General features: G+C 47.8%; 1 protein-coding gene across 6 annotated transcripts in view; it reads right to left on the bottom strand.

Moving 5' to 3' along the window:
• The window catches only part of psd2 (pleckstrin and Sec7 domain containing 2), a 275,923-nt gene that overhangs the window by 79,494 nt on the left and 177,064 nt on the right, over window positions 1-19,365 (bottom strand). For 5 of the 6 annotated variants that reach the window (XM_038795695.1, XM_038795693.1, XM_038795694.1 and 2 more), the window contains one exon: window positions 1,613-1,703. In XM_038795695.1, coding sequence (XP_038651623.1) covers window positions 1,613-1,703 — 91 coding nt within the window. The remainder of the gene's footprint in view (window positions 1-1,612; window positions 1,704-19,365) is intronic. The other variant, XM_038795696.1, reaches the window with a different exon arrangement.

Raw genomic sequence — 19,365 nt, 5'->3', positions numbered from 1 at the left:
CTACGAGGTGGAAGGCACCGGAATGTGCTCCAGGGGATCTTCCTCATTCCAGGTGCTCATCGGCCCCTGGGTTGCTCCATGGGACGGAGAGGAGGCTGGTGAGCTCTTGAAGCCTCAACGTCATCTGGCGTTGCCAGTCTGGAAGGCCCACCGTGGTGTGCGCCATGCAGTCGAACCCTTCACCTTGGTCCTCAAGGACTCAGCCATGTTTTGGAGTTATCCCATCATGGATCTAACCTCTTGTCCCAGGCTTTCCCTGCAAACACCACCCTTGCAGGGTTGGCCTGGATGCCACGCATTGCCGGCAACATCTCCTATGACAGAAGGCTTTAGGACTCCTCTATTCGGCCTTGCATTCATAGGAATGCCGCTGACATCCTGTCCTGCTATTCCTGGCTCTGCTGTTGTATCTCCAATAGCTGAAAACAAACATGTCCGGAGGCACGGCATCTGGGTGGGGCACGACTGAGTCCTGGGATCCAACAGACCTCCGACTGTCCGATCCTTGGGACGCTCCTGCCTCCACCTAATGTGCATCGGGAGGAAGGTGGAATGCAGAGAGCAGAAAAGAGCACTCACCCTGGCAGATCAGATTGGTTATTCATTTTGTTTTCTACACTGAACACCTTTTCCCCGTGTCTGTGTGGGCTTCACCCTCACAACCCAAAGATGTGCAGGTTAGTTGGATTGGCCACGCTAAATTGCCCCTTAATTAGAAATAAATAATTGGGTACTCTAGATTTAAAAACAAACACACTGAACACCCGTCCTCTTGGTCAGGCTGCTGGCACTGACCAGTGCTGCAACTGTGTCTCAGGCGGGATTTGTCACCTTGCTAGAGGGCCTCCTGCCAGAATACATGTATATTGTTTCCTGCTCTCCTCCACGGTATCCAGAAACTGGCTGAGGGCCCCCTCTGAGAATCGAGGGGCAGTTTTCTTCGCAACCATCCTCCTGGCTTGAATGACAGCAAGTGCTGAGGAACCATTTAAATGCAGCGCCTCCTTGATTGAAGTGCTCAAGTGACCCCTGGAGCGGGTGAATCAGACGCCGTTTTTCATGTGGGGAAAAAACACTTTGCAAAATGGCTGAAAATTGCGGTATGGATCGTGCTGCTGGGACTGGCGGGATTCACACTGTTTTTCTCACCAAAATTGACACTTTCCAATTTTTTGGAATACTCCATCCAATGGCTGTGATCTTCCCAATATTGGAAGATGTACTGGATGTTGGACATGTAATCTGACAATTTAGGGAGGTTGGAAGGGTTCAGAGAGGTGGTAGTAAGGTGGAGCTGCATGTCGTCAGTGAACCTGGTGAAACTGAAATGGTGTTTCCAGATTATGTCGGCAAGAGGCAGCAGGTGGATGAGGAATAGGAGGCAGCCAAGGGTAGTTTCTTGGGGGACGCCAGGAGGACCATTCTGGGAGTGGGAATGAAAAGTCATTGCAAGTGACTCTCTGGCTATGAATGGATAAATGAGAACAAACCGAGGAGCGTACAGTCCCATCCAGCTGGACAACTATGAATAGAGGTCCTAGGAGAATGGTGAGGTCACTAATGACAAGGACTTGGTGTAACATAGCCATTATTATATCAATACGAATAATACCTTTAATAAATCTTTTGGAAAACCCTTCCCGTCATTGAGACCATCCAGATTAGAAATAAACTGCTGGCATGACATCTTTTTTCCAATATTCTGAAATACAGATACAATAAAATATATTTTAACCGGATAATACCAGACAAAACATTGTTTGAAAATAAACAAATAAAGCTTAAGATATGTAATTCAGGTATTAAGAATGAAAACAATAAATTCGACTTCCGGTTGCGGCTATGACTAGCTAAGCCGCACATTTGGAAGCTCCTGCAACAAAGGTGTTTTTGGGCCAATTGGAGGGCCCCAACGGCGCTGAAAAAACGAATCCCGGTGGGGGAAGGTTCCCTGAGGAGAACTAGACCGATTTTATGGTCGGTACCCGGAGTGGAGCGGCAAGAAAAACGGCAGCAGCTCCCCAAAAAAAGCGGGGGAAGAAAATCAAAATGGCGGCCGGCGGTGCACCGGAGGAGTGGAAGAAATGGGCGGAGGAGCAGCAGGCCGCTCTCCTCCGTTTTTTCACGGAGATGAAAGTGGAACTCTTAGAGTCCATGAACGCGACGGCCACCAGGTTGGTGGGAGCCCAGGCGATCCAAGAGGCGTCGATTAAAGATCTGCAGCAGGAGATGGCCGCGAGGGAGGAGGAGGCCACAGTCATCGGGGCAAAGGTGGAGGCGCACGAGGCACTCCACACGAAGTGGCAGAGCCGCTTCGAGGAGCTGGACACTCGGATGAGGAGGAAAAATTTGAGGATCCTGGGCCTGGAAGAAGGCCTGGAGGGGTCGGATCTCCCGGGATATGTGGCGGAGATGCTGAGCTCCCTGATGGGGGAAGGGGCCGGTCCGGCGCCCCTGGAATTGGAAGAGGCATACCGGGTCATGGCCAGGAGGCCTAGGGCAAACGAGCCCCCGAGGGCGGTGCTGGTGCGGTTCCAGCGGCTAAGTGATCGAGAGAAAGTCCTGAGGTGGGCTAAAAGGGAGAAAAGCAGCAAGTGGCAGAACTCGACGGTAAGGGTGTACCAGGACTGGAGTGCGGAGGTGGCAAAGCGGCGGGCCCGGTACAACCGGACAAAGGCGGTGCTACACGCGAAAAAGATCAAATTTGGAATGTTGCAACCGGCGCGCTTGTGGGTCACCTACAAGGACCAACATCATTATTTCGAGTCCCCAGAGGAGGCCTGGACCTTTGTACAAGAGGAAAAGTTGGACACGAACTAAAACCTGGGAGCACCGGCGGTCGTAGCCGCCGGGGGACTCTTGATTGTGCAAGTGGCCCTTTTCTTTTTCAGGCCAGGTCGGAACTGGGTAACAGTTTCGTGGAGTGTTTGGGGTGTTTTTTCTCGAACGGTTGACTTTTCTGAATATTTTGAAGGTTTCGAGTTGTTGGGTGTTTCTGTATATTTGTACTGTTGAAATCTCTATTGTGGGTCGTTGGCTTCTTATGGGGTGTTTTCTCCCGTTTCCAATTTCCCTTAGTTATTTACCCCTCCTACCCTTTTTCTTTGGGTGCTTGGGGGGGTTTTTTGGTTCTTTTTTTTCTTTTCGGGTTATGGTTATCTGCGGTTATTTATACTGCTTGATGGAGGGTGATGGTTGGGCACGCGGTTAGTTGATAGTTAGTTAATTATTTTGTTATTTAAGTATGTAGTTAAGTATTTATGTATTTAGTTGCCATTGGGTATTTGTATTTATATCGTTAAGTTGGGGAGACGGGACGGGGGGGAGCGGGTTGATTATGCGGGTCTTTCTCGGGGGTTTTAAGGGGATCTTTCACGGGCGCAGATGGGGTGAACCGGGAGGAGTCGGAATGTGGCAGGAGCAGCCGGGTCAGCGGAGACCAGCTGACTCTCGGGAGTACGATGTGGGGTACATCGCGGCTAGGAGGGGTCCTAGCCAGGGGGGGGGGGGGGGGGGAAGGGGGGGGGGACTGGGGGGGGACACCGGGTTGCTGCTAGAAAGACCAGGGACGAGAAGGGGAGAGCCGGGGGGGGTGGGGGGGGGGGGGCCATCGCTATGGGAAGCGGGTCAGAAAAGAAGGGATGACCCGGGGCGAGCAAGGGACAAGACATGGCTAATCGACAGGGAGTAGGGACGGGTCGCTCCGCGACCCGATTGATCACGTGGAACGTAAGGGGGCTGAATGGGCCGGTCAAAAGATCAAGGGTCTTCTCACACCTGAAGGGACTGAAGGCTGATGTAGCAATGCTGCAGGAGACTCATTTGAGGGTAGCAGATCAGGTCCGCCTGAGAAGGGGGTGGGTGGGACAGGTGTTCCACTCAGGCTTGGATATCAAGAACCGGGGGGTGGCGATTTTGGTGGGAAAGAGAGTGTCGTTTGTGGCGGCAGAGGTGGTGGCAGACAAGGAGGGCAGGTACGTGATGGTGAGGGGTAGGCTGCAGGGAGAGAGTGTGGTACTGGTAAATGTGTATGCCCCGAACTGGGACGACGCGGGTTTTATGAGGCGCCTGCTGGGCCTCATCCCGGGACTGGAGGCAGGGGGCCTGATCATGGGAGGGGACTTTAATACGGTGTTAGACCCTGGGCTGGATAGATCGAGTTCCAGGACGAATAGGAGGCCGGCAGCGGCAGAGGTGTTAAGGGGGTTCATGGAGCAGATGGGAGGGGTAGACCCATGGAGATTTGGTAGGCCTAGAGCGAGGGAGTATTCTTTTTTCTCCCACGTCCACAGAGTGTACTCTAGGATCGATTTTTTCGTATTGAACAGGGGGCTGATACCGAGAGTGCAGGACACGGAGTACTCGGCCATTGCGATATCGGACCATGCACCACATTGGGTGGACGTGGACATGGGGGAGGCGCGGGACCAACGCCCGTTGTGGCGCCTGGATGTAGGGCTGTTGGCGGACGAAGAGGTGTGCAGAAGGGTGAGAACGGGCATTGAGAACTATCTGGGTACGAATGACACAGGTGAGGTGCAGGTGGGGACGGTCTGGGAGGCCTTGAAAGCAGTGATTAGAGGAGAGCTGATCTCCATAAGGGCACACAGAGAGAGGAAGGAGAGGCAGGAAAGGGAGAGGCTGGTGGGGGAGCTCCTAGAAGTAGATAGGAAATATGCGGCGGCGCCAGAGGAGGGGCTATTAAGGGAGCGGCGTAGCTTGCAGGCCAGGTTCGACCTACTGACCACTAGGAAGGCGGAAATGCAGTGGAGAAGGGCGCAGGGTGCGGCGTATGAGTACGGGGAAAAGGCGAGCAGGATGCTGGCACACCAGCTTCGTAAGCGAGATGCAGCCAGAGAGATTGGGGGAGTGAGAGAGAGGGGTGGGGATGTAGTGCAGAAGGGGCAAGAGGTGAATAGGGTCTTTAGGGACTTCTATAGGGAATTGTATAGGTCTGAACCGCCGAAGAGGAGAGGGGGAATGAAGAACTTTCTCGACAAATTGGGGTTCCCAAAGGTACAGGAGGAGCTGGTGGAAGGGTTGGGGGCGCCGATAGAGCTGCAGGAGCTAATTAAAGGGATAGGCCAGATGCAGGCGGGGAAGGCGCCGGGGCCGGATGGGTTCCCGGTGGAGTTTTACAGGAAATTTGTGGACTTGGTGGGTCCAGTGCTGGTGCGAGCCTTCAATGAGGCGCGCGAGGGGGGGGTTCTGCCTCCAACAATGTCGCAGGCCCTGATCTCCTTGATTTTGAAGCGGGACAAGGACCCGGTCCAGTGCGGGTCCTACAGGCCTATCTCCCTCTTAAATGTAGATGCCAAGCTGTTAGCAAAGGTCCTGGCAACCAGGATTGAGGACTGTGTGCCAGGGGTAGTCCATGAAGACCAGACGGGGTTCGTGAAGGGACGCCAACTTAACACAAATGTTCGGAGATTGTTAAATGTGATTATGATGCCAGCAGTGGAAGGGGAGGCGGAGATAGTGGTAGCGCTGGACGCGGAGAAGGCATTTGACAGGGTGGAGTGGGAATACTTGTGGGAGACGTTGGAAAGGTTTGGGTTTGGGGAGGGATTTATCAAGTGGGTAAAACTGCTCTATTCAGCTCCGATGGCAAGTGTGGTAACAAACGGGAGGAGGTCAGAATATTTTGGGCTCCATCGAGGTACTAGGCAGGGATGTCCCCTATCTCCCTTACTCTTTGCATTAGCGATTGAGCCGTTGGCGATGGCACTGAGGGGTTCAGGGGGGTGGAGAGGACTGACAAGGGGAGGGGAGGAACATCGGGTCTCGCTCTATGCGGATGATTTGTTGTTGTATGTGGCAGACCCGGAGGGGGGAATGCCGGAGGTAATGGGGATACTAGCGGAGTTCGGGGATTTTTCGGGATATAAATTAAATCTGGGGAAAAGTGAGGTCTTTGTAATACACCCGGGAGACCAAGGGGAGGGAATTGGGAGGCTCCCCTTCAAAAGAGCAGTTAAAAGTTTTAGGTATTTGGGGGTGCAGGTGGCAAAGAACTGGGGGACCCTACACAAGTTGAACTTTTCCAGACTGGTGGAGCAGATGGAGGAGGAGTTTAAGAGGTGGGACATGGTGCCGCTGTCGCTAGCAGGGAGGGTGCAGTCAGTTAAAATGACGGTCCTCCCGAGGTTCTTGTTTTTGTTCCAGTGTCTGCCCATCTTCCTCCCCAGGGCCTTTTTCAAGAAGGTAACGAGTAGTATCATGGGGTATGTGTGGGCACATGGTACCCCGAGAGTTAGAAGGGTCTTTTTGGAGCGGAGTAGGGATAGTGGAGGGCTGGCGTTACCCAACCTTTCCGGATATTACTGGGCGGCAAATACATCGATGGTACGAAAGTGGATGATGGAAGGGGAGGGGGCAGCCTGGAAGCGCATGGAGAGGGCGTCCTGCGGCAACATAAGCTTAGGGGCACTGGTAACGGCACCATGGCCGCTCCCTCCCACGAGGTATACCACGAGCCCGGTGGTGGCGGCCACCCTCAAGATCTGGGGGCAGTGGAGGCGACACAGGGGGGAAGTGGGAGGTCTGATAGGGGCACCACTAAGAGGGAACCACAGATTTGCGCCGGGAAACACAGGAGGGGGATTCCAGAGCTGGCAGAGGGCGGGTATTAGACAACTGAGGGACTTGTTTATAGAGGGGAGGTTTGCGAGCCTGGGAGAGCTGGAGGAGAAATTTGGGCTCCCCCCGGGGAACACGTTCAGGTACCTCCAAGTGAAGGCATTTGCCAGACGACAGGTAGCGGGGTTCCCCGCGCTCCCCGACAGGGGGGTGAGTGAGAGGGTGCTATCAGGGGTCTGGGTCGGGGAGGGGAAGATCTCGGACATCTATAAGATTATGCAGGAGGTGGAGGAGGTACCAGTAGAGGAGCTGAAAGATAAGTGGGAGTTAGAGCTGGGGGAACAGATAGAGGACGGGACATGGGCAGACGCCCTGGAGAGGGTTAACTCGTCGTCGTCATGTGCGCGACTAAGTCTCATTCAATTTAAGGTACTGCATAGAGCCCACATGACGGGGACAAGGATGAGTCGGTTTTTCGGGGGTGAAGACAGGTGTATTAGATGTTCGGGAAGCCCTGCGAATCATGCACATATGTTTTGGGCATGTCCGGCACTGGAGGAGTTCTGGAAGGGGGTGGCAGGGACGGTGTCGAGAGTGGTGGGGTCCAGGGTCAAGCCAGGATGGGGACTTGCGATCTTCGGGGTTGGGGTGGAACCGGGGGTACAGGAGGCGAGGGAGGCTGGAATATTAGCCTTTGCGTCCTTGGTGGCTCGGAGGAGGATCCTGATTCAGTGGAGGGACGAAAGGCCTCCGAGTGTTAACACCTGGTTAAACGACATGGCAAACTTCATCCAATTGGAAAGGATCAAATTCGCCCTGAGAGGGTCGGTGCAGGGGTTTTCCAGGCGATGGCAACCCTTCCTAGACCTCTTGGATCAGAGATAGAAACTGAGGCCATGACAGCAGCAACCCGGGAGGGGAGGGGAGGGCGGGAGGGGGGGAGGGGGGGGGGGGGGGGGGGGAAAACGACGAAGGGAAGTACGGTAGCGGCGGTGGCACGGGCAAGGCCTGCCCGAGGACGCTGCTAGAAATGATAAGTTGGTCTGACTGTCGGTTCGCCGGCGGGGGGGGGGGGGGGGGGGAGGGGGGGAGGCGCGGGTAGGGGGGGGGGGGGGATTCTTTTTCTTTTTCTTGTTAAGTAGGGGGGTTTGACTTTGTTTTGTTATAATTTAAATGTAAATGTAGGGGGGGTTAAAATGTTTGTATTTTGAAAAATTCAATAAAAATTATTTTTAAAAAAAAAAAAGAAAACAATAAATTCACTTTAAAACTTGAAATTTAAAAAAATCTGAATATAGACCTCCATAATAAATGGGATAGAAAGACTTATCTGAGAGCAGATGCAGAAGCTTTGAGTAGAGTTGCAAAGGTAAAAGGGGAAAGAGAAGACAAACTAGATGGGATAAAAGTACTAAGCAATAATATGAGGTACTGAAGTGTCCACGGATGAAAGTCTGAAGCACTGGGCACATTGCCATAGGTTTGGCAGAAACTTGGCTTCAGTTAGGGCAGTACTGGGAATTGAATATTCCTGCTGTAAAATTTTCAAAAGAGATGAAAAATTCAAAGGCAAAGGATCAGTCCCATGGCTAATGACAATGTTATAGCTTTGAAAATAAAAGGATATTAGTGAAGATAGTGTTCAGTAAAGTTCTCTCCAGATTTTATTTTTCAATCGAACAAGTAATTTTACTCATGCATGCCCAGAAAAATATGAACATGGCTCACAAAAACTGGGGGTGGAATTCAATACAGTTCACAGGCGAGGGACTGTAGAATTGGGAGGGAAGGCAGGGTATGGACAATGCCTGCAGCCTTCCTGATCCTGTCCAATTCAAATGAGGCGAAGGAAGGTGTAGGCACACCTTCTCAGAAGTCAACTGAGGTTATTAAGTAGCCAATTAAGGGCCATTTAAGAGCATCTTTCCATCACCACTGGTATTCCAACAGTGGTAGGGGTGGTTTCTCCGCCATGTGAGGATTGGAAAATCCCTGTGGGCTCAGGCACCAACTGACTAACAACCCCACGATGGGGCCTACTTTACTAACCACAGTGAGCCTGATTGCACTTACCTGGGTTCTAGGGCCTGCTCAATCTTGCTGGTACTGACTGAATGCAGACCCAACAGTGGCCACTACACCTGGTGGTACTGATGACACTAAAGAGCTGCCAACACTCCGATTGGCTGGTAGCTCTTGAAAGCTGTATCTTCACCGTGAAAGGGAGTGAAGCCCTGATGGTAGGCAGTCAATTGCCTAATGGGGATAGAATCACATTGGGACTCCATGGAACTACTCTGGTGAGGTTGGACCCAGCTTTTTGGCAGACTGTGGGGCCACTGCCGGTGGCGTTAATTCAGCCCTGGAACTTGATAAATCATCTGGTTTAAAGGGCTTCCCCTCCAACTACTAAGGAAAGTTAGTGATGAAATAGTAGCAATAGGTCCAAAGATTCTAGTCTGGAGGGCGATACGTTTTACATCTTGCTCACAATATGGACTAGGGCTATGGCGAAAAATTATTTAGACTCAAGTCAGCTATAGGAAAACAGAGAGGAAATATATCAAAGAATATGATCCAGGGACAGGCAGGTTAGGTGGGGTTACAGGGATAGAGCAGGGGAGTAGGTAGAGTGCTCTTTCAGAGGGTTGGTGCAGACTCAATGGGCCAAATGGCCTCCTTCTGTACTGTCGGGATTCTATGGTTTTACGATTAGTTAGTGCTTTAAAATATTGGTGAATTAGGAACAGACACTCCAATTATAAAAGGTCAGATCACTCTTGACTAATTTAAATATGAATATACAAATTGGGATCATGATTAGGCTATTCAGGCCCTTAAGCCTGCCCCGCCATTTAATAAAACCATGGCTGATTAAATTGTAATCTCAACTCCATATTCCCACTTACGCCGATAACCTTTCGCTCCCTTGCTTATTAAGAATCTATCTAACTCAGTCTTAACAATATTCAGAGCCCATTTGAGCAAGGGAGTTCCATTTTTTTTCCATCTCTTAAATGGATGACCCCCTTTTTTAAGAAGCAAGTTCTAGATTCTCACACTATCTAACTCTAGATTCTATAACAAGAGGAAATATCCTCTCCACATCCACCCTGTCCACACCCTGCAGGATATTTTGGGCTGGATTCTCTGATTTTGAAGTGCCGATGCCGGCGTGGGAACCGTGGCTTTTTACGACAGAAAAAATGGCGCAACAGCTGCACCGATCCAGTTACTATGAATGGGTTAGTACCATCGGCACGTGGAATGCAAACAGTTCCATGCAAAACGGTGCCAGTCAACAAGATGGCTGGAAGGAGAGCAACGCCACGGTTCAGGCACGCTGAGCTGGACACCCTCCTGGACTTTGCGGAGTAGAGAAGGATGGCCCTGTAACCCGGCCCGGGAGGAAGGCTGCCAGGCACCGCCATTTGCCGTGCCTGGGCACAGGTGGCAGAGGCGGTCAGCCACACAGCAACCGCCCCCCCCCCCCCCCCCCCCCCCCCAAGGAGAAGGCTGCACACAACCACCGCCGGGAGTGAGAGAAGGAGAAGGCTGGAGGGGGAACCACCGGAACTGCAATCCCTCACCAGGCCCGAGCAGAGCGCACTGGACGTAGTAGGCGGCCCGGAGGAAAGGGAGGTCACCGAGGTGGGGTTCGGCGGCGGGCGAAGAAGTGAGACCCTGCTTAGTTGCAGATCCCCACGACACAGGTGTGGACCCGCCCACCCCCCACTCCCCCAGCCCGCTGTCTAATCATGCATGTCGTCTTGTGTCTTAAAAGACCTACCGGAGATGGTGCCAGTCCGTGCGGAGTTCCTTGCTCCCAGCCAGTGCTAAATCAGTGCCCCCCACTGGCAGGGAGAGCAGCCCAAACACCAGCTGTCCACCCGAGACTCAGGACATCCCGGAGCTCGGGTCAGAGGATGACACCGACTTTCCGTCACAGTTGTCTCCTACACCCGCCATCATCCCAGAGACATTAGTGAAGAGGTTCCTGGGACACTATCTGGTACGCACCACACATTGCATCCAGTACAGGAGATGGAGGTAGGAGCAGCCGAGGGGTGGAACGATCGGAAGGCAGGCTGGCCCCAGGAACCAGCTGCCATCAAAACAGGTCCCGGGCGTCTGGAACATCCAGTCTCAGCCACAGTGCAGATGTAGCCAGAGGTCCAGGATCCACAAGAGGAGATGAGAGCGGGCAATCAGCAGGTGGGGGAGTCCATCCGCATGCAGGAGCTGGGGTGGTGCCGGTAATGCGTGTCACCCAGGCCGACAACGCACGGGTGGCGTCTGTGGTGGACGCATTGGGGACGACGGTTCCGGCTATGGATCAGCATGTCCAAGGCCTGAGGCAATCTGTGCAGGCGGTGGCCGAGGCCCAGGACAGGGCTGCCCTCTCACAGGCAGCCATATGCCAGACCCACCTGGACTTTGCAGCGGCCCTCCTCAGCATGGCCCAGTCTCAGCAGGCCTTGGCTGGGAACGTCGACGGCATTGCCCAGGTGCTGGCCGGCATTGCGCAGACACTGGGAGGGGTAGCCCAGTCCCAGAGGGAGGTGGCCCAGACCAAGAGGGAGGTAGCCCTGTCACTGGCTGATGTGATTTCTTAAATGTTTTCCTTTCTTTATCTTTTCATCTGGCAGGGATTTTATAAGATAGGCACTGCATCCAGGAAGGCATTCTGAGATGATCATGTTCAATGCAGCCTGATTGGTCATATCAAAAATACGCCACTAAAAATTTCAACAAGTCCTGATACAGGCCATAAGACCATAAGACATAGGAGCAGAATTAGGCCACTTGGCCCATCGAGTCTGCTCTGCCGTTCACTCATGGCTGATATTTTCTCATCCCCATTCTTCTGCCTTCTCCCCATAACCCCTGATCCCTTATGGATCAATATCATTGTCACAGGCAATAATCATATAGCACGGTCATATCAGAGTATAAGTAAAGAAAAGGCAGATGTGGAACTGTGCCACCTGCTGCGGGGAAACTTGGAGTTCCCATGCAGCATAGTGATATCCAGCGGTGTTAATGGCTAACACTTGTTTGAAACTTGCTTTTCCTTCCTTGCAAGCGTGGAGTGGACAACCATTTGTGCAACCACCTCAGAAAATAGTGCAGGAAACTGATGGAGCAGTCCAGCAGTTCAAGGTCATATTCTCCTTCTAGCTCCCTGTTCCTAGAGTCTTCGAAAAGACTGTTGAATTTGAGATGGTTCTTAAGATTCTGCAAAGGCTTTCCAAATTTTATCACTAACCTATGACATTCCCTGTTCAACCGTGGTTATCCCTTTAAATTTCATTTGATCGCAATTTTTCACTGTATGTGCTCCCAACATCGTCCGAATCTTCACCTGAAGCTGTAGCACATACGCTAAATATGGAAATTTAATTTCAAACAACATAATTCCATTTAGGTCTGTCTAAAAGCCACCAATAACCATTTCACTACAATGTATGTCAAGGTACAAATGCTTATTTAAAAAAATAATTAACACCTTTAAGAGTTGTACTGCACATTATTTGTCCCCCTCTACCCGTGGATTTTCAGCACCAGGTAGAAGTTTATTGGTAGAACTACTAAGCCCAATCTTGTAAAATCCTGAGATCAAACTAGCACATGTTGATAAATGATCCACTGTCATCTCAATCCCTTTCATTGAAGTATCATAAATATAATATATTCCACACTTATTCTGACCAGCTCATTTATTATTTTGGTATTGATCATTCTTTGCAACTATTTGTGATTTAAAGACATGGGACGAGATTCAGCTATCCCGCTGCACCCGGCGTGGATCCGGGCACAGCGGGTGAATCGCAAGAGAGCCTCAAATTGGGTTCCACATCGAGCGCGGGCCGATTGCGGGTCACCCGCCATAGCTCCGCCCGGCGCGATCTGGATTTTAAATGAGCTTGTGAGACCTCACCAGGGCGCTGTATAATACTGGTTCATACTATGAACCAGGTGTAAAAAAACCTCAGGGATCTCGCAGCCCATTAGAGACCGAGTGGTCAGGGACAGGGCAGGGTGGATTCCTGGCACTCCCCCTGGAACTTGGCAGTGCCAGGCTGACAGTGCCATGATGCCCGGGTTCCAGATTGGGGTCGGGGGGGTTCCCAGGGGGTCACAATAAAGTTGTGGGTTGAGGGCCGGTGGGGGGGGGGGGGGGGGGGGGGGGGGGACAGAATGAGGGGGGAGGCAGAAAAGGCAAGGTGTCCAAAAGGGGGTGGAAAACGTGCTTAAGGTCTGTCTGCTGAATCAAGCCCATAGAACATTTGTAAAACTATTTCTAATGATTATTATGTAGTGCAAAGAAATTGAACACTAAGGGTGGAATTGAATGCCCTCCTCTGAGGCACATTTGGTAGTGAGAGTGACATTTATTGGATGGGAGGGTGGGAGATGGGGTGATTAAGAATGGGGCCGGAAAGCTTGTGGATGGCCTTCCCACCCTGGCACTAACTGAGCCCCTTAAGTGGGCAATTAATGTCATCCAATATTTCAGCCAGTGGGTATGCCCCCAAATATTTACATTAAATTTCATCCCAAAAGTATTTTTCATAATATTATACTATACTATGGATCTGGTGGACAGATGGTGTCATAAATCAATTGCCACAATATCATAATCATAGTGCCTGGATTCACATTTTTAACATGCTAGAAATTCATCCTAAATATTAGGTTTCTACCACAGGTTTTTAAAATAATTTTATGAAACTGAAGTATTTTGAACTTTTCAATTATTTTTCAATTGGAAGCTTTTCTTTCAAATGGGCACATTTCAACATAACCAAGTTTTAATTACATACAATGCGAAACAAAAGTGTACTTCATTATTATGTGCAGATATTAGAGGATAAAGGATGCATTAAATGTATAGGAAAGTAAGTATATTTTAAAAATCCACATAAAAATTGTCCTCAAATGGTGCAAATACCACTTTCAGTATCATACTTCGTAGAGTAGCATTCTGATGACCAAAGGTAGGTTTTTTGCCCACCAGAGCTGAGAAACAGTTAATTGTAATAAATGCACCAACTAGAAAATTGACGATGAAGCACTCCTCCAGGTGTTGGAAGAAAAATAAAAGAGTGCTGGTTGAAGCCCATGCTCACTGGGCCAACCCTCTCATTGGGATTTATAATTAACACTTGGAAAAAGTGGAGGTGAAGACGAGAATCTGTCGAGGTTAGAGAAATTAACTTTAAAAATTCAACTGCAAACAAATGTTGACATGTGTAATTTACACATGGTAACTTAAATTTCACATATTCAACCAAATTACAAATGTTATGCAATATATTTCTCAAAGATAGCTATTTTAGCATGTCTAAAAATTCTTACAGTTGCACTCAAATTAAATTTAATTAAAATATCACTTGGATTTCACCATGCAGGGGAATGAAAATGAATGATTGAATGAGTGAATAGGTCATGATAACTGTCGACTGCGACATTAAATATTTTGTGGCTATATAAAAAAACAGAACAATTTGGAATTGATATGATTATTAGATGTAAAAGTATAGCCAAAAAGCAGTACGCATGCGGGGAATGTCTGCAAAACTAAAAAGTAGTGTAAGAAACATGATTTACTGTATTAAAAGCGCACATTACAAATTACGTAGCTCATTGATTAATGTTGTGTCATAACCAATGCATTCATACAGGTTGTTATAACCCACGTTAATTTATTCTGTTTCACTACAATCCTTAGTTATTGCCTCAATTAGTATTTTAATTCACCAGCATAAAACTTATATTGATGTTGCCTAAAGTAGCTGTAGCCCCAATACTACATTTTCTTCTTTAAAATAAATTTAGAGTACTCAATTCTTTTTTTTCCAATTATGGGGCAATTTAGCATGGCCAATCCACCTAGCCTGCACATGTTTGTGTTGTGGGGGCGACACGCAGACACAGGGAGAATGTCTAAACTCCACACGAACAGTGAGGGTCCTCGGCGCTATGAGACAGCAGTGCTAACCAATGCGCCGCCATGCTGTCCCTACCAATACTACATTTTCTACTAAGTGGGAAGAGTCATAAATGATTGAGAAGAATATTGCCCTCATACATGTTTAGCGTCAGTCAAAAGTACTTTAAAGTACAGTTCAGGAAAAGTCCTCAAAAATTACTACTCTCAAGGAAACATTTACAGAATTTTATACAAGTACTGATTTGCTGTTAAATTGTAGACTAGTAGCATAGCTATTTCAATTATGCTTCAGTTTGTAACAGTTTAGATATCTGTCCGAACTTATTATTTACCAGTAAAAGATTTCTCTCTGGTCTTATTTTTCCACCCTGCAGTTGTATGAGAATCGTGGTAACTTGACCTGGACACTTCAGTGGATGACTTGATTTGCACTTCCAACCAAATGTTCAGCACCAAAATCACAATCATGGCCAGTTTAGCACAGTGGGCTAAACAGCTGGTTTGTAACATAGAACAAGGCCAGCAGCGTGGTTTCAATTCTCCTGCTGGCTTACCCGAACAGTCGCCAGAATGTGGGCTAGACAGCTGGTTTGTAGTGCAGAACAAGGCCAGCAGTGTGGGTTCAATTTCCAAACTAGCTTACCCGAACAGGCGCCGGAATGTGGCGACTAGGGGCTTTTCACAGTAACTTCATACTTGTGACAATAAAAGATTATTATTATGTTATTGATTCAATAGAAAGATTCTCTTCTACCAAGCTAAACTGTCACAGAACATGGAATTTTTCATTACCAGCAAACATAAATGGAACATGTGATTTTATGGAGTTTGGAAGAAATAACTGTTTATGAGATGGAAAGAAGATGGTTGCATTAACTTCAACAATGATGCACTGAGCAGAACTACACTTACCACCTGGGACACCAAATATGGGATCCAGGACAAAGCAGGAAATTAGAAAGGATACAAAGGTAAAAGAAAAAGTTAGTATCTAACATGCAGCTGGTAGAAATTTCCTTAGTGGAGGTTAGCAGATCTAGTGGAGGCTGGGGAATATCAATGCAATGTTACATACTCCCTATTGCACTTGGCTCACAACAGATTACAAGCATCAATTTTATGCAAGATTATTGGAAGTATATCATAAGGAAATGTGAGACAGTACACATAACATTACAAACTGTTCCCTGGCATCCTTCAAAGCATTAACGATAACCGTTAAAAAAAAAAATCAGAAAAACATAAGAAAGATCCGAGGTGAGAAAATGTAATTTGGCCTGTCGGAGTTTATATAATAAATATTGCAATTTACCCAGCTTTGCTTTCAACTGCAATCAACACTCCTAAATTATTTTAATTGTATTCTTAATTGAGAGATTATTGCAAATGGAAATCACCCATTAAAGAAAAAGATTTTGGTTGAATTTTCCACAATTTAAACTGATGTTCTCCTGACCCAGTGGCCTGACATGTCTTAAAGTAATATTCTGGGTGACTGTACCTATATATCTTCAATTTTATATACATTTATCCAGTAACTGTAATATTTTTGACTTTAATATTTTCTAATGTTGTCTCATAGATCAACCCCTTTACCTCTAGGATCATTCCTATTCTTTTTTATATCCTCCACCAAAACTACAAATAGATTGAAGTGCGGTCTGAACAGTGCATGTAATTTTCTCAGACCTACAGTGCACATTCTGGTTATGAATTCCAATATTCTATCTGCTTCTCTAGATTTTCTACAACTGAAAGTAGCAAATCTACTGTCATTTGCAGGTCCCATTTCCAAGAACCCCATGCTGTTGGTACCAATCTGACCCACACGATCGTCCAGCTAACTGACACTCTAAGGAGTCTGAGTGGCTGTGGCAAAGTACACTTTCACATGTGTGTTATAGCCTGGAGCTATGGACAGTGATGGTAGAGGCTCCAATTTCTTTCTATCATACACTTGCACCAGAAGGCCATATATTCTCTGATTAATTATGAGAATCAAGTCAAGATGTTGGTTGTTCCGTGTGAAACTGCACAGTAAAAAGCAGTCATGCACCGTATCTATTGGTTCATGTTCTTCTCCAAACTAGTATTTCAGCATTTATAGTTGATCATACAAAGTCGTGAGTTGGACACAATTTTACTGTCTCCCAGTGGTGGTTTTGTAGGCTCCTAAACCTGCTCGGTGGTGCGATGTCCCTATCACCCCCTCCTATCAAGGGTCATGGGGGCAAGCAGGAAAGTAGAATTGAGGCCACAATTAAATTTTTCATGATCTTATTGAATGGCAGAGCAGGCTCGAAGGGCTGAATGGATGGATGGATGGATTTGTTTATTGTCATGTGCACCGAGGTACATTGAAAAGTATTTTTCTGCATGTAGCTCAAACAGATCATTTGGTACATGAAAAGAAAAGAGAAAAGAAAATACATAATAGGGCAACTCCAGATTCCAAGTCCGATGTTCCTAGGTCCTATGGGTCCATAGAAATTCCAGGATGGTCTTTGTGCCACCCTCCCGTCCACAGTTTTACATGGGGGGGTGCTAATTTCCAATCCGCCGGGACCACCCCAGAGACTAGTGAATTTTGGTAAATTATCACAAGTGCATTTGCAATTTCTCTAGTCATCTCTTTTAGCACTCTGGGATGCATTCCATCAGGGCCAGGAGACTTGTCTACCTTTAGCCCCATTAGCTTGCCCATCACTACCCCCTCAGTGACAACAATCTTTTCAAGGTCCTCACCTGTCATAGCCTCATTTCCATCAGTCACTGGCATGTTATTTGTGTCTTCCACTGTGAAGATTGACCGAAAAAACCTGTTCAGTTCCTCAGCCATTTCCTCATCTCCCATTAATAAATCTCCCTTCTCATCCTCTAAAGGACCAATATTTACCTTAGCCACTCTTTTTTGTTTTATATATTTATAGGAACTTTTACTATCTGTTTTTATATTCTGAGCAAGTTTACCCTCATAATCTATCATACTCTTCTTTATAGCTTTTTTAGCAGCTTTCTGTTGCCCCCTAAAGATTTCCCAATCCTCTAGTTTCCCACTAATCTTTGCCACTTTGTATGCTTTTTCCTTCAATTTGATACTCTCCCTTATTTCCTCAGATATCCATGATCGATTTTCCCTCTTTCTACCGTCCTTCCTTTTTGTTGGTATAAACTTTTGCTGAGCACTGTGAAAAATCGCTTGGAAGGTTCTCCACTGCTCCAGGCATCTCGGTAGGCCTGGTCCAGCTGGAAGGTTATATAACTGGGTGCCTGGGCATAAAGAGCATCCGTCACCTCTCAGATGCAGCAGTGGGCGGAAGATTGTGATATGCCACACAGGACCCCATTCGAGCCCTTGAATGATCCGGTAGCATGAATGTTCAGGGCTGCAGTGACCTTCACGACCACGGCGATGACATGGTACAGGTGCAACACTGTCTCCCTGCTGAGAGCAGTCTTCTGCGCCACATAGTGTCCGTCAGCTTATTGAATGACCACTGCCGCCTGTACACCTTGGGCCGTCACTGGCCTCCCTTCTGCGTCCCTACTCAGCCTTATGGGCAGCCAGGCCTTCAGGGTACGCGGCGTCCCAGCATAATCTTTTAAATCAATTAAATTATGCTTCAATACCAGCCAGGCCACCTCTGTAGACAATTCAAACTTTAACCAAGAATAGGAAAACGTCAAAAACAAGCAGAACAGCACCAGCAGCCAGAATGAGTAATCCAGCAACTGACCTGTAAATAGTTCACAATCCTTTTAAATAGTCGGTTCCATCATTTCATTTCACATGTGTCCAGTTGTGCAAAATTAAGGCAGGATGTAGACTGAAACATGGAATTTGAAAATGGCAGCGTTGGGGTCAAATCTGGACAACAGACTGACTGAAGTCATAATTTGTTTTGCATGTTACCGCCGCTGATAGTTGCATGTTTGCAACCCACTTTGTCAAGATGGCATCTACCACACTGCTCATTGCCGGTGTGCTTGCACATCGCTGACCCCATGTTTTACCATTGGGAGGCAATATAGTGCCGAATAAATGGGTACTGCGCAGCCTAATTTCTCCCTCACTGACTCTCATTCAAAGATTTTTTTCACATATTAATGTGTTCTGTTCGGAAAATATACAGTTCCTAAATGAATAGCCAGTAAGTGCTAACTATTTCTTGTTCTTTATGCACGAACCTCATTATTTGCTGTAAAGCACCATCATCTAGGAAAGGATTCAAAAACTAAAGCTATTGAAGAAATACAGGTCAGAATATTCCCAGCTTGATAGAGGCAGGTTCAGGAGCACGTGGGATGGGATAGTCCCAGAGAGCATGTCTGTCAGGATCTCGATATGATCTGCCCTCTTCCAGCTTATCCTGGAAAGACTTGGAAGTTCAATGGTAAACCGGGGATTATAACATCTCTACTGAAATCATTAAACCTTGATTGAGCCTTCTTAAACATGAATCCTTCTTTCCCAACAGCACAAAGGTTAAATGCTGCATTTACAATTTGCCAGGTTGGAGGAAGGAGAGTGTACAATCGTAAGACATCATAGTGTGGAACTAACCTGGTATCAGCAATACAAGCAAGCCTGTGATCAGCCAAAATAAAAGATTTCTGCTCACAGGTATAGTTCTTTCAGCCTAACCTCAATTATTTTGTTGGGCACAGCAACACTGTATAACTTCTATCAATTGTCTTGGATGCCATTTGAGGTTAATCTAATTTTAGTGCCTGTGAGACTTCCCTGTGATATGGGGTTTACATATTCAGCAGATGGTTGGATCTTTGAGGAGGAGGTTCTGTGTGCTCCAGGTCAGCAGCCACAATGA

The sequence above is a fragment of the Scyliorhinus canicula genome, chromosome 4, assembly GCF_902713615.1.
Source record: "Scyliorhinus canicula chromosome 4, sScyCan1.1, whole genome shotgun sequence".
Lineage (NCBI taxonomy): Eukaryota > Metazoa > Chordata > Chondrichthyes > Carcharhiniformes > Scyliorhinidae > Scyliorhinus > Scyliorhinus canicula.
The sequence above is the reverse complement of the archived record's forward strand: the minus strand, read 5'-3'. Positions and strand labels throughout refer to the sequence as shown.